We start from the raw sequence: 12,824 nt of genomic DNA, 5'->3' as shown, positions 1-12,824 counted from the left end.
ATTTAAATGACCTCTGTCATTATTGGTTGTTTTGTCAAAATCTGTTTATTTGTACAAATGCCTACGTTACCCTATACATCAGGGTCAAAGGGCGTAATATTGAAGCATGCAAGATAAGACAATTTGTGTAAACATGAATGGCTGGATGGGGTTGTGTTCCACAGTTGATTGAATGTCAGGATAAGTATATTCACTGGCTTGAGCATCTCATATAAAAAAACAAGAGCAAATCACTTAAATGTTATGAAGGAATGTAACATTGTTTGTAGCATGGTGCCAAAAATAGTGCAAGGCACACTTTTAGGCTGACCATTGCAGAAAAAGATGCATCATGGTCATGCTAGTATGGTACTTGGCAAAAAGAAAAAAAGTATACAAAAGGGCAAAGGTTCTCTAAATGCACGCAGGAAATCATGTCTCCTTATAGGTCTTTTACCAGGGCAACACTTTTGCCAGCAACACCAGAATGAACAGGTCCTACTGACTGTAAATAAAGTGAAAATAGGATGCTACATACAATACAAAGGGAACTGAATTTCTTTTTCCTCTGGTTTTGCATTGTGGTAAAAAGTATTCCTTCATTTTCTTCGTAGTGATTGACTTACCATCATATTTGCTAACAAGCCTTGCCTCAAAGCTCTTCCTCAACTCCACTGAGTGAAGCACAGCTCCACCTCTTGACTGAAAAAAGACACTAACTGCTTTTCAGCAACACTCAGTAGTGTCTCTATATTTGCAACATCTGCGAGGACTCTACATTCGAGCATACATTGAGCACCCCGTTAGCCCTGGTAACGAAAAATTTTACTTGGAAATTGCCTTTCAGAATCATTGAATTGTAGTGATGACTTCAGTCAAGTTGTGACCTTTCTGCTATCTACTTATTTGGTCTGGAGTGTTGTGTGTATTGAAGAATGTTGTATGCTATAAAAGGAGGCATATCTCATCCCAGCACATTAATCATTATCTATCTTGCTTGAATTTCTTTTCTTTAGTGATGCACTCCCAGTCCTGTCGGGTACTGAATGGCACATGCTTATCAGCGTGATGCAGCATCCCCGATGGAAAAGTAACGAGCACAGGGCGTTAAAGGAACGCTTATGCAAGCTTGATGATATTTATCGTTCGGGGACAAGTTCATCTCCAAATGGTGTAAATTTTTTCTAGAGTGTAGAATTAGGGGATTAGTGGCTAAAGTGCGGTTTAGCAATCTGTAGGGATCCAGTGTTGTTTCTGTGCGCTGCATGCCTGAAAGGAAGTGAGTCTTGTTTAGCGTGCTTCTGAAGTGAACAACAAAGTGTATTGGGGCACCATGGACAGAGGAAATTTGTCTTTTAGCTATATCTTTTCTTGGCCGAGTTGATTCATAATAAAGAACGAAACATCATAGTGCACTAAAGACCAGTACACAGGTGCAGTGCACAGGACAGGCGCTAAACTCCCAACTGAGGTTTATTGAAAAAATGTAATGCCTCAATGTAAATCCAAGCACGTGACCGGCATAGGGAATCACAGTGTCAATGCAAGATTACCCAGTAGTCACGTGTTTGTATTTAGAGACACTAAAGGGAAGCACCAAATCAGTGTCGACTGATAAAGTAGTTTTTTTTTTTGTTAATTTCGCATTAATAAGGTCGATTGTTAGAAAGGAAAGGGAATGCCAAAGGTGCACTTCTTTTTTCAATTTTGCACTTGAAGTCCAGTGCCACTATCTGTGATGTCACGGATTTCAAAATATCTCGTGTTTAAGCGGTTGGGGAGCAGTAAAAGTTATTGAACTGACCCGGCCCAAGCAGATGCCATGAAAACTGGTGACGTCATGGCGGGCTGATGCAGGAATTTCAAGGCGGTATCGCCAGCTATCTTAAGCTGTTGCGCCCTTACTGACCTACCAAGCCTCCTCTCACGGTCAGTGTGGCTTATTTGGTGCTGCAGAAGCGTAATTTACTAATGCAGCTCGTTATCTTTGGAGTACCTTCAGTGTGCGCCGTTCTCTAAACGAACCTCAGTTGGAAGTTTAGTGGCTGTCACACGCACTGCGTCTTTGACCTCGTCTTTATTTGCACTGCGAATGTTCTCGTCTATCCGTCAGGCCTCATTGGCAGCCATCTCCCGCACCAGGAGCTGCCGGGCCCTGGCAATGCTCCTCTGTCCCGTGAGCAGGCTGCCGTCGTTCTCGGTTCCCAAGCAGTCGAGCAGTTCGCGAAGCTCGCGCATCGCCTCGCTCGGTGGGGCCGTGCCGATGCGGCTGCCGCCGCTGCTGCTGTGGCTGCTGTCGGTGGCCGTGACGGTGATGTGCGGGTTGTCCTCCATGTAGCCGGTCTCGGCCAGCGCCTCGCTGCTGCCGCTCGCGTCGGCCGTGTTGTACGTGGATGACTCGGTGCCGGTCTCGGAGGTCTCGCCTACACGGGCTGCAGCAGGAGGGTTTTATGAATACGTAGGCCGCATTTGGCCTTCGAAGAGTTATAGCTCTGCATAAAGCTCCTTCATAGACGTCTCCACCGAGTGGTGGCAGATGGAGGAGCTTTAGCTCTGCAGAATTATCATTGCTCACGCAGCCCTGAATGATTAAATGCGTGAGCAAGTTGCCTGAACCACAAAAAAGCAGATAACCACGAAAGGAAACAGTGCTTTATGCCAGATGACTCACACAGGGCTTGTGTCTGTCGTCCGATGTATCCTGTCGAAAAGTACTGTCTGCGTTCGTTAACCTATAAAGTATGGACCAACCGGCATATGTTAGCGCTTCGAAGACAGGTTTCGGAATGCATAGGATTAAAAAAAAACTGACGCTGCAGATACTCAGCTAGGCAGCTCCGTACCGGCCCTCTTCCCGCCCACCCGTTCTTCCCTCGCCACGTGCACTTCCGCAACAATGCGTCATTGTAACGAATGTTACATTACTTCGTGGTAAGGAAAGTTCTGCGCATTTTCATTAAGCACAATTACACAAGATAGCACCACGAATGCTGCTTCAGCCCTGCACTCTAAAGAGTTCGCATCCTTATGGGCTTACACCGAACAACAAGAATCGTCATCGCTCATGCGTGTGTTCCCTTCTATAACACTGCGCGTCCGGCACTTCCAGGTCACGAATATGTGCACTATCAGTGTGACATCGCATTCTTGACTTAAAAAAGTAGCATGGGCAGAGCTTTCAAGAAAGGAAATTTAACAGAAGCAAGACGGATGACGATTACTGTAGGGGGGGGGGGGGGGGCAACACACACCCCAAAGGGTGTAAACGTTCTGTTGGAGTGCGCGTCTTCCTGTATAAATATACGTCAGTCGCCCGAGTCTATTGAAGGCAGGTCTAGCGGCATTCTGTGGCATATATCTCACTTGCCGAGATCGCTGGACCACTGGTACCGCCTGAGATCTTCCTCCGAGATGCTGGAGTAGTAGCTCTCCTCCTCGTCCTCCATGTCTGCGGGCCTCGTGCTCGACGCTGTCGACGCCATGAACACGGTGCGCGGCGAAGGCTGCGGCGACGGACTGCGAGACGAACCGCGAACTTCCTGGTAGATGTGCAGGGAGGAGTCGTCCGCCGAGTCCTTGCTCGTTTTCCTCGATACTGAACACTCGGGGTTCGAGGGCCTCCTCGCCAAGGGCATTTTGACGCTGCCGCCGCACGGAGGACTCGAGAATGTTCTGGACAGCGACGGACCGTCGTCGATTTCGGCGTATTCCCAGCTCGGTGCCTTCATTATCGACTGTTCCGCAGCGCACGTTCCTTCCTGGCTGGCGTCGTCCACCGACCGCCGCCGGGGAGACGGAAGGACGTGGTCGTCGCGCACTTCGGCGTAGTCGCAGTTCGGAATCATCGCGTCGATTTGATCCAGTCTGAGATTCGGAGGCTTTCTCTTCTTTCGCTGTCTTTCGTCGTCGCCAACCTTGTCGACCAAAGGTGGCGGAACGTGGTTTTCGTACACTTCCCCGTAGTCGCGGCTGGGCATCGCAGCGCACACGTCAATTCGCGGCATCGGACTCGGGGGATGCGGCCTGGACGGACACTCCGGGACAAAGTCTTCGTCCTGGCACGACGAGGAGTTGTACCGTTTCCGCGTGGTGGGCTCGGTCGCGAAGCCGTCGCCCCTCGATTCTTCGGCCGTCTGGTAAGTCGGGTTCACGTCCAGGCACGCCGTGATGCGACGCTCGTCGGCGCGACCAGGCGAGGAGAAGGAGGCGATTTGATTTCGCGCCGCCGGCATCGTCGGGTCGTGTCTCAAGCTCGCCGATCCCGTGGAGCCCTGCTTCTGGTGCGAGGGCCTGTTCGAACAGCTGCTAGTCTGTCTAGAAGGCAGTTCTCCCGATCGGACGGAACCGACCGAGTCTTGCTTCTTGTGCGACGCTGTTTCCGCTTCCTTGGACACGCGGCTCGAGTCTGGGGTTTGAGCCAGGCTAGCAGAAGAAGAGTTGTGCTTCCGGCTTGGCGAAACTTTGCTTCCGGTTTTCGCAGACTTGTCGCGGTGTCGGTGGAAGCCTGTCAGACGGCCCTTTGCTGACATCAGACCGCAGCTGAAGGACCGAGCCCTCCTTAGCATACCGCCGTATCCCTTGTCCTTCTTCGTGTGTGAACGAGGACGGTCCTTGCCTAAAACGTTGCCGCTGCCGTCCGATGCCCTTTGTTCCGAGTCGTGTGCGTTGGATTTTGCTTCCGATATCTGCTGGTAGATGGCACCTTCGCTGGAGGGCCGACGATCGGAGGAGCCTTCGTTGTCTTGCGTCGCGGTCTCGATGCTGACGTTCTCGTAGATGATCAGGCTGGACGTCTTCTGGTCGCGATCGTTGTGCCTGGAACGCCGTCCTTCGCAGTCGGAGGCTGGCGAAGAATTACAAATCCTGCGAGACGCGCAAAATGGGTGCCACTGTTTAGAACGAAATTATAAGAAGCAGCCAGCGATTGGGCATTCATTCTTTCATTCCTGAACTACGTGCCGCAGCATAGAAGTGGCTGCCCACCCCCAGGTGGGATAAGGCTCGATTCAAAAGCTTTTAAAGACGTTCTAAATGTCGTCTGGAAAAGTATGCACATGCGGAATGGAAGGATTACTTCGATGAGCGAAAGGAAAATAGTAGTAATGGCAACGGAGCGCAGGACAATGATGTAATTTGAGCCGAGCTTCCATGAACCCACAGAGGATCTGTGAGATTCCGCGTTGCGAAAGGCTGGCGAATATAACGGCACGTGAAATAGGCTGCGAGGAACCGCAGCTCGAGGCCCTAACGGTGCACCGTCGCGTACTTTGGCCCTCTTGAGAATAGTCCATAGAGCTCTGCTGGGTTGATATTAATGCGAAAGCATTATAGATGCCGCATTAGGCGAAAATCCGGCGTTGTAGTCGGTGGCGTGAGCGAGTGATGATACCTAAGATGGCCGACGGCAAAGAGTAAAATCACATAAAGAATACTCGAATTGTCATATTTCTCAAGGTGTTTTCTGTAAATGAATGCCCTCTGAAAGGAATATTACGTAAATTTCGGTCCGGCTGGGAATCGAGCACGCTTCCCCGACGCCACGGCGGCTGCAGGTTCCGGTGGGCTAAATGTAGCGCGTGCGTCATTGCGCACATCACATCGCAGCCATCTATTTATCTTTTTTTATAGCTAACCGAACGTGTCGCCTAGAGCGCGCGTCGTTGGGCACGTGACGGTGCAGCCAATGGGTAGGAGGTGGCGCCACGTCATAAGCGCATAAAATGATTGTAAAGTAAAACGCATTAATGGCCAAATGAAGGCCACTGAGCGGTCCTTCGAGTTATGAACTCCTCGCAGGCCAGCGAGCGCGTTGAGACGCTTGGCGCCTTTTCATGTGGCCTTACTATAGTGAACTAGAATATAGGCCTTGCCGAGGCGCATTTAAAACGCAGGCGAGAGCTTGCGCCGACAAGGAACGTGCAGAAAAAAACATTTCACCAACGTGACTATGATGCTTTCGCATGCCCACACGCAAGCACTCTTGAGTGTCTCTGCCGAATTTTCCAACTTGAAATTGGCGGATGCAGGGTTCTGCGACTTACACGCGACAATTCCTTGAAATATCTGACTTAACATCGACGTCAATGGCGCCATGTTTTGTACGCGAGGTTCTAACACGGATTTTTCGTTCATTTTCGTCGCTAATAAGGTTTATTTATCCCAGAAGAGTGCGGATAGATTTTTAGAGAGAATAATAAAAGTCCAGCGGCGTGGTTAAATATTTAGCCTTAGGGTCAAATTGATCTGTCCTCAGCAGAAAAAAAAAAAAAAAGAAACTAACAGAGAACATCGGAGTATGATTCTCGTAGTCTAGCGATAGCCTCCCAGTATGGCCTGCTGAGGTCTGTCACTGTGGTCACCTATTAATTAGCCCTATTGGTTAATGTTCTGAAGCGCATAGATAATGTCATGCTCCACTGCCTCTGCAGGATCAATCCGCGTTACAAACCAGATTAAAGTCCCCGCGAGGACACACAACGTGCACCAGGATCAGCCTACATTTGATTAAAGCGAAAAATTGGGTGAGCTGTGATGTTCGTTCACCTTGCAGTGCGTTGAGTACAACTTATTAAACCTACTGTAGTCCCGATAGGACACCAGCTAAGGACCAAACCCATCTTGTCAGGTGTGTCCTGTCGTGGTTATTAGCTTTCTCAGTTGTATTCGACGCGTTACAAGTCGAACTTCTGATTAAGCACTGTTTGTGGGCCCATCGTGTATTCGACCACACGGCCTTCCACGCAAGGTTAGCGGCGGGGAGCCAAAGAAACCTCCGGCCTAATAAGCCACGCGCCCTGCGAGTTGAGACTGTAGTACTCACTCTCCTCGCTGCATCTGCACCAGTTTGGGCGCGTTGTCCAACTGCACCTTGAAGGGCCACGAGACCTCGCTGATCTGGATGGCTGCCTGCAGCGCCGCCACCCACACCTGCCGCGTCTGCCAGTCATCGGCCGCCTGCATTCACGCACGCAACCGGTGCGGGAGGAAGTGCAGAAGGCAGCAGTAAGGGGGGGGGGGGGGGTGCGCCCAGTTGTAAGCAACTCCGACACATCGAAGTGTAGTTACGTTCGTCTTAGCGTAATGTCAAGTCATCGAGATCGATTAATTCGTGGTGTTTAACAATCCAACACGGCACTAGGGACTATGATCGACGTCGTGTAGCCGGTGACAACGGGCATCGTGTAGATGGGCCATCGAATTACGTTCGCTCGTTTCCGTGACGTCACGGAAATGATGCGTCTTGATTCAGTGAGATGAACGTTGCCTCTCGGGAACTACGTTTTGTAGCGGAGTACAAGTGCGCTGCGGCTTTGTTGGTTGAGCTTGCGCGGAATTCTAGGCTTGTCGTCCGAGTTTAGTGGAGGGCTGCGCATTAGTTTGACTACATCGAGGGTCTTTGACGTGCACACTCGTCGATGTATGCGTGAGCATTCTTGCACCCCGCCTCCTTCGAAATGCGGCCGTCGTTGCCGGGAATCGGACCCGCGACCTCGTGCTCTTCAGCAGAACGGCACAGACACCGAGTGAGCCACCGCGGCGGTGAGTTCATCAAGGTGTGAGTATACCTCTCTGACGAATACTTGCGGCAGTGTGAAGGATTATACAGTATTGGGACGGTGTGGTGACGCTTTACGGGGTCAACTTGAGGCAGAGAAATGAGCCCAAGTGAGGACGATGGCTGAACGTATGGCCGGCGAATCGGATCACATTGCTCAAGCGCCGCTGCTATCCGTACATCCGTCATCGTACAGCGTTGCCCACTGTGAGAGGAAACGCACGAAATCGCGGCTCTCACTTTGATGACACTCCAGCTGCAAGCACCGGCTCAAGCCATATGCACCGGACACTGGCCAGATGGCGCTCCGGCTACTTCAGCTTCCTCAAAGATCTGATGTCAGCCGCTTGGCTTACAACAGAAATGAAACGCCATTCTAGACAGCAACAGACGCACGCCCGTTTCATGAAGTGCTTGTAGTTGATAAGCGAGCTTGATATATATATATATATATATATATATATATATATATATATATATATATATATATATACATACATACATACACGGCTTGTTTCGATATCAACGCTAGCTTGAGAGCATCGTGAACGCGCAACGTTTCCACCAAGATATGATTTCTCCGATCGCTATAGGCTATGTGATCCGGTACTGCTGTTAGCACGGAAAGCTTGTGCGTCCGGTGCCCATAGGTCAATGCACTGCACAGATGTGTACAAAGGTGTCAGTGCAACAAACCACAAGTCATCTGCTGCGAAGTCGAACTATTCCACACTTGCCAGAGCAAAGAGCTTGCGCTTTGTTTACTGTCACGTGTTTCCTTTACCAGTGTACCGCGCTGTATATTCCAGGGCAGTCGGTGGTGCTCGCGTCGGTCCAAGAGTGTGGTGCAGTGTTCGCGATGTGTGCACTATTTGATAATGATCGGCTTGTCCTGATATGGAAGTCACGACGACGTTCGTGAAGTTTCCGAAATAGAAAGCGCGCCTTTCGCCGAGCGAGGGCTTGACACGTCAGTGATAATTTAGTGAAAACGGTCACCGTCCAAAAAAAGTAACCGGTGCGGTCCCGGTCTCTAACGTGTCACGAATGGGCGTCGATTAGCTGGAGCCAAAAAAAAAAAAAAAAAAAGGAAGACAGGAAAAAAAGAAAATAAAAATTACGTTGGACATTGCCTTGGTGTATGGGTGAGTGTTGCAAGCATACATGACTGCTCACAGAGACGCTGATTGAGACGCTGCTCACAGCTGTCTAACCACGCCGAATCTCGGCTGAACCAGCCCGCACCACTTCAATATGTAATTGACCATTCGTAACGTCCGTGAGCTAGCGATACGAGAGGGGGAAAATTCGACTACGTTCAGGAGTCTGCAGCTCCTTGACGTCAACCACGAACATAAACGTGCTCTAAGAAATGAAATGTTAGTGCGGGGAAAGATACTGTACATATCCAGCCGCGAGGGGTTGAATTTAAAAGTGACAAACAGTTATTTATTGAATTATTTGTTCAATTATTTAATTACGACATTTATTTAATACGTTTCGTCCAAAGGCATCACAGTAAGGAGGTTAAACAACGTTATATTTGCACAAGTGAGACATGGCATTGCGTCGGAGTGGTATAGATCTTCGACAGAGCGAGGGAAGATGGAACGAAGTCGATTTAAAAAATGTATTCGCAAGAGCTCCTCGATTACAAATCACTTTGAGAATAATCACAATATATATAATATATATACACGTATCATACGTGTAACAGTAAAACAGAATGAAAATATTTGCTCAATGTAGTCGCGCCTAAAGCAACCTATAGGTGTTGATTCACACTGCAAGGGTGTCCAATTGGCCATCTCGACTGAAGGAGTGCAGGCGATCAAGCGGGTACTCACGAGGTGTATGACGTCAGACCGGGTGATGACTTCCATAGCGTAGATATTCTTGGAACCATGCGACGGCCTGACTGCCTGTACCAAGCCGAAGTCCACCAGACCCTTGCAGGTGCCGAGAGACTGCAAAGGATTGGAGGCTTCTTTATCTCAGTGATTAAGCAAATACCAACGCTAAATGCTTTTAGTTAACGAAGTAGTCTGCAAAATACAACCTCGGCGTGAAATGCGGGCACTTAGCATGGATAACATGTGAGAAAAAAGAAAGCTTTAACTCGTGGACAACTTCAACTTCCCAATTCAAATACATCTGAAGCGCTGACACGCTCTTCTCTGGTAATACTCGAGCTGACCTGATTAAAATCTGTCGCATTTAATATAGGTTCTACCTTCTGTTTGAAGCAAAATATTGACTAAAGGTGTCAAATTTTCTCAAACGGAATTGCGGCAAATAGGTGAATTTCATAATTTTTGTAGCTCCGCGCAGAACAGGTATACCGCCATTCTGTATGCCGCGTCAGTACCCCTAAACTGGACAAATGGCTTACATGAAATTGGTGCACCGCGGTTACGTGAAATTTGCAAAACATTTATTGACTTATCAGTGGTATATTTTAGTTTGGCGGATAACACGTCAATTTTGTAAGCTTCGGGCGTCCTAATCGGTGCAATTCGCGGTGCTATCTGTGACACGCTGTTTCTGTTCCGGAATAGCGCAGTTACAACTTGCTTCGTTAATTCGAATTTTCTCATAAAATTTAGGGTCTAAATAAATATCTCACAACAGTCAGTAGAAAGAGAGAGGGAGATAAAAGCAAAGGTAGGAATACCAACCATCGGTAGATTGGTTAACGAAAACCGGTTCAGTGGATGCCGCAAAACGATTTCTCCGTTCCCATGTATTGTAAATAGGCAGTGCCTCCTGAACTTTAAGCGCATTTGAGATTCTTGCTGAGAGAGGTAAAGACAACAGAACTTGCCTCCAGATAGATGTGTTAATTGCAAGTACAATAAATTAAGCGTAGCGACCTCTCGTTACTTTTGGCGACTGCATGTTAGTGTTTGAGGTTTGTTTTGTAAGTGGGCGAAATACTTGCAGCAAGCGGCCCCTGAGCACGTACTGGAAAATCGAAGTCACCTATGACGTTAAGTCTGCTGCTAAGTACTGTCGCTGATTCCAGTGAGTGCTTAGGCACCATGCAAAGCTGTGAACTCGTTGCACAAACGGATACTCACGTTGTAGTTTGACTCTGACTTGAAGTAGAGCAAAGAGCGGCCGTCCAGCACAAACCAGTACTTGCGCCAGAACCACTTGAGGTTCTGCAATATATTAAGTTGCAATAAATCATCGCGCATTGCGTCGGTGACACAAGTCAGGCAACAAATGCGATGCATTTGGTTGAAATCGGATCAGAAGTTGTCTACAAGGAAATCACGTATCACGTTATCACGTGTGTATTTCGCACGTATCCAACCAGACAAGGACCTAAGGCGTCCTTTTAAAAGCTGGGAAATTGAAATTCAGTGTTTACATTCTCTATTTTTGCCAATAACTACAGCTTCACTACAAACACTGTCAGATAGACACAAACACGCACACACACGCACACGCACACACGCACACAGAGACAAACAAGAATAAATAAGGCAAGAATAAGAAAGAAATGAAATGAAACCGAGATGAAAGTATTAACAAATAAGTACTGCACACACGAACACCTGTCACAAGCACACAGATGCTGTCATTACGAGAACCAGAACCGGGCGCACGGTCCGGTACCTGTGATGGTCAACCGTCGCACGCAGCAGGGAAGCCAACACAAATACTTTCATGTATGCATATACGTATATGTATACACGAATGAAATTCCTTGCCGCATGCACCGTATCCTCTTACGAGATTATCAGTTGTTTGTATTTAATACTTGTCTGAATTTTTTTTTCTTGCAACCACCCTGCTTGGACCTGCAGAAAGGTCGTAATATTGTCTATAAGCAAATAAAGAAATACACACCGCATCCATATTTGCTAACAAACGTGGCCGGGACATATGTAGCTTGTGCTACCGTGTCTTACAGTCCGGAGTTCTTACCAGCTTCGCAGTCCTCTTGCGCAGGTAGCCCTCCATCTTGGGAGGCCCTGAATGGGACTTGCGGAACTGGACCCGGGCGCGGAAGCTCTCGGACTCTTCCCGGCTCCTCATCTGGACTGCACTGCCCGGCTGACTCGCCGCCATATTGGTGGGCGGTGGCGACTACGCGCCACACGTACGTGCGCTTCGCTGCGTGACGAAGCAAATTTGAGGGATTGGCGTGGGTCTTGAACTAATGCTTTGCGAACTCGGGGTGTCTAGAAGGGGACGAAAATTGATGTAATCGAAGCCCTCTGTGCTCTTTGCTTTGGTTGACGATAATTAGCGGTGATGTTAACGGCGAATGTTTAATTTCTTCAACGTTTAGGAGTGGTGAGTTGATGTTGAACGTTACCTTGCGCGCACCACCGCTGTTTGTCTGCGTAGTACACAGAACACACGGGGAGAGGTGTTTGCTTGAGGCGTTGTTGTGCGCCATATTTCATAACCGCTGAGAGATTTGAGCATATTCATTGCCTCACATGGCATATCGCATCGTGGCAGAATTATTAAACTTTGAATTATGGGGCTTTACGTGCCAAAACCACAATCGGATGAGGCACGCTGTAGTGGCGGACTCCGGATTAATTTTGACACCGTGGTGTTCTTTAACGCGTCCCTAAATCTAAGTGCACGAACGTTTTTTTATTTCGCCCCCGTCGAAATGCGGCTGCTGCGGTCGGAATCAATATCCGCGTTTCAAACACGCACACGCAAATCGGCTGGCTCTTGAAAGGAATTTCTGGATGCGTCCAGAATTGCGGAGAATCATTATAGCCACGTAATATGTTCTGCGTGAACTATGTTTACGGGAGTATTCCTGTGCTGTAGGTTACGAGGAAGCTTTAGCTCGGGTGCTCCTATCTAAGTACACGTAAAAATAGAATTAGTTTTTCTCGCAACCACTGCACCAACACTGGCGAGGTTTATTGCATTTAAAAGAAAAGAAAACTTTATATATAGTGACTGTTGGTTTCGAATTTTTTATTTAGGTTGTCAATTTCTTTATTAAAAATTGGCAAAAATCGCTCACTTTCAGAAAACGAAACTATCAAGTTTACAACTCTGTCATTCAGCAATGAAAAAATGATATAAGAATTCTGTGAATTGCATCGAATAGTGCAGTTAAAGCGGACAAAATTGATATGTTACAGATAAATCCTAAAAGGAAGACTTAATAATATGGAAATGCAGCTTTTGCAGAACCCTTGTACACAACTAACAAATTCACGTAAGATAGAAAATCACATATTGTATTTGTCCGCTTTCAATGATCTAATGGGTGCCGTTTACAGAACCGCGATATCTCTTCTTG

At 48.0% G+C, this 12,824-nt stretch overlaps 1 protein-coding gene across 1 annotated transcript; it reads right to left on the bottom strand.

Annotated features, from left to right (window-relative positions):
• Positions 1 to 699: 699 nt before the first annotated feature.
• LOC126525573 (uncharacterized) lies at positions 700 to 11,614 on the bottom strand. The gene is made up of 6 exons (XM_050173500.2): positions 11,471 to 11,614; positions 10,615 to 10,698; positions 9,382 to 9,501; positions 6,800 to 6,933; positions 3,347 to 4,842; positions 700 to 2,411 (listed from the first exon to the last, which is right to left on the bottom strand). Exons 1-6 carry the CDS (start codon positions 11,612 to 11,614, stop codon positions 2,089 to 2,091), a joined length of 2,301 nt encoding a protein of 766 aa, XP_050029457.1. The 3' UTR covers positions 700 to 2,088.
• Between the last annotated feature and the right edge of the window lie 1,210 nt (positions 11,615 to 12,824).

This window comes from Dermacentor andersoni, chromosome 8 (assembly GCF_023375885.2).
Source record: "Dermacentor andersoni chromosome 8, qqDerAnde1_hic_scaffold, whole genome shotgun sequence".
Taxonomy (NCBI): Eukaryota; Metazoa; Arthropoda; class Arachnida; order Ixodida; family Ixodidae; genus Dermacentor; species Dermacentor andersoni.
The sequence above is the reverse complement of the archived record's forward strand: the minus strand, read 5'-3'. Positions and strand labels throughout refer to the sequence as shown.

Bases quoted from the DNA above. Each gene is read 5' to 3' on its own strand.
- LOC126525573 (XM_050173500.2), bottom strand. From the start codon at position 11,614: ATGGCGGCGAGTCAGCCGGGCAGTGCAGTCCAGATGAGGAGCCGGGAA. The intron at 10,699-11,470 runs GTAAGAACTCCG...AATATATTGCAG, and splicing joins GCAAGAGGACTGCGAAGCTG to AACCTCAAGTGGTTCTGGCG. The intron at 6,934-9,381 runs GTGAGTACCCGC...GCGTGAATGCAG, and splicing joins GGTCTGACGTCATACACCTC to GCGGCCGATGACTGGCAGAC.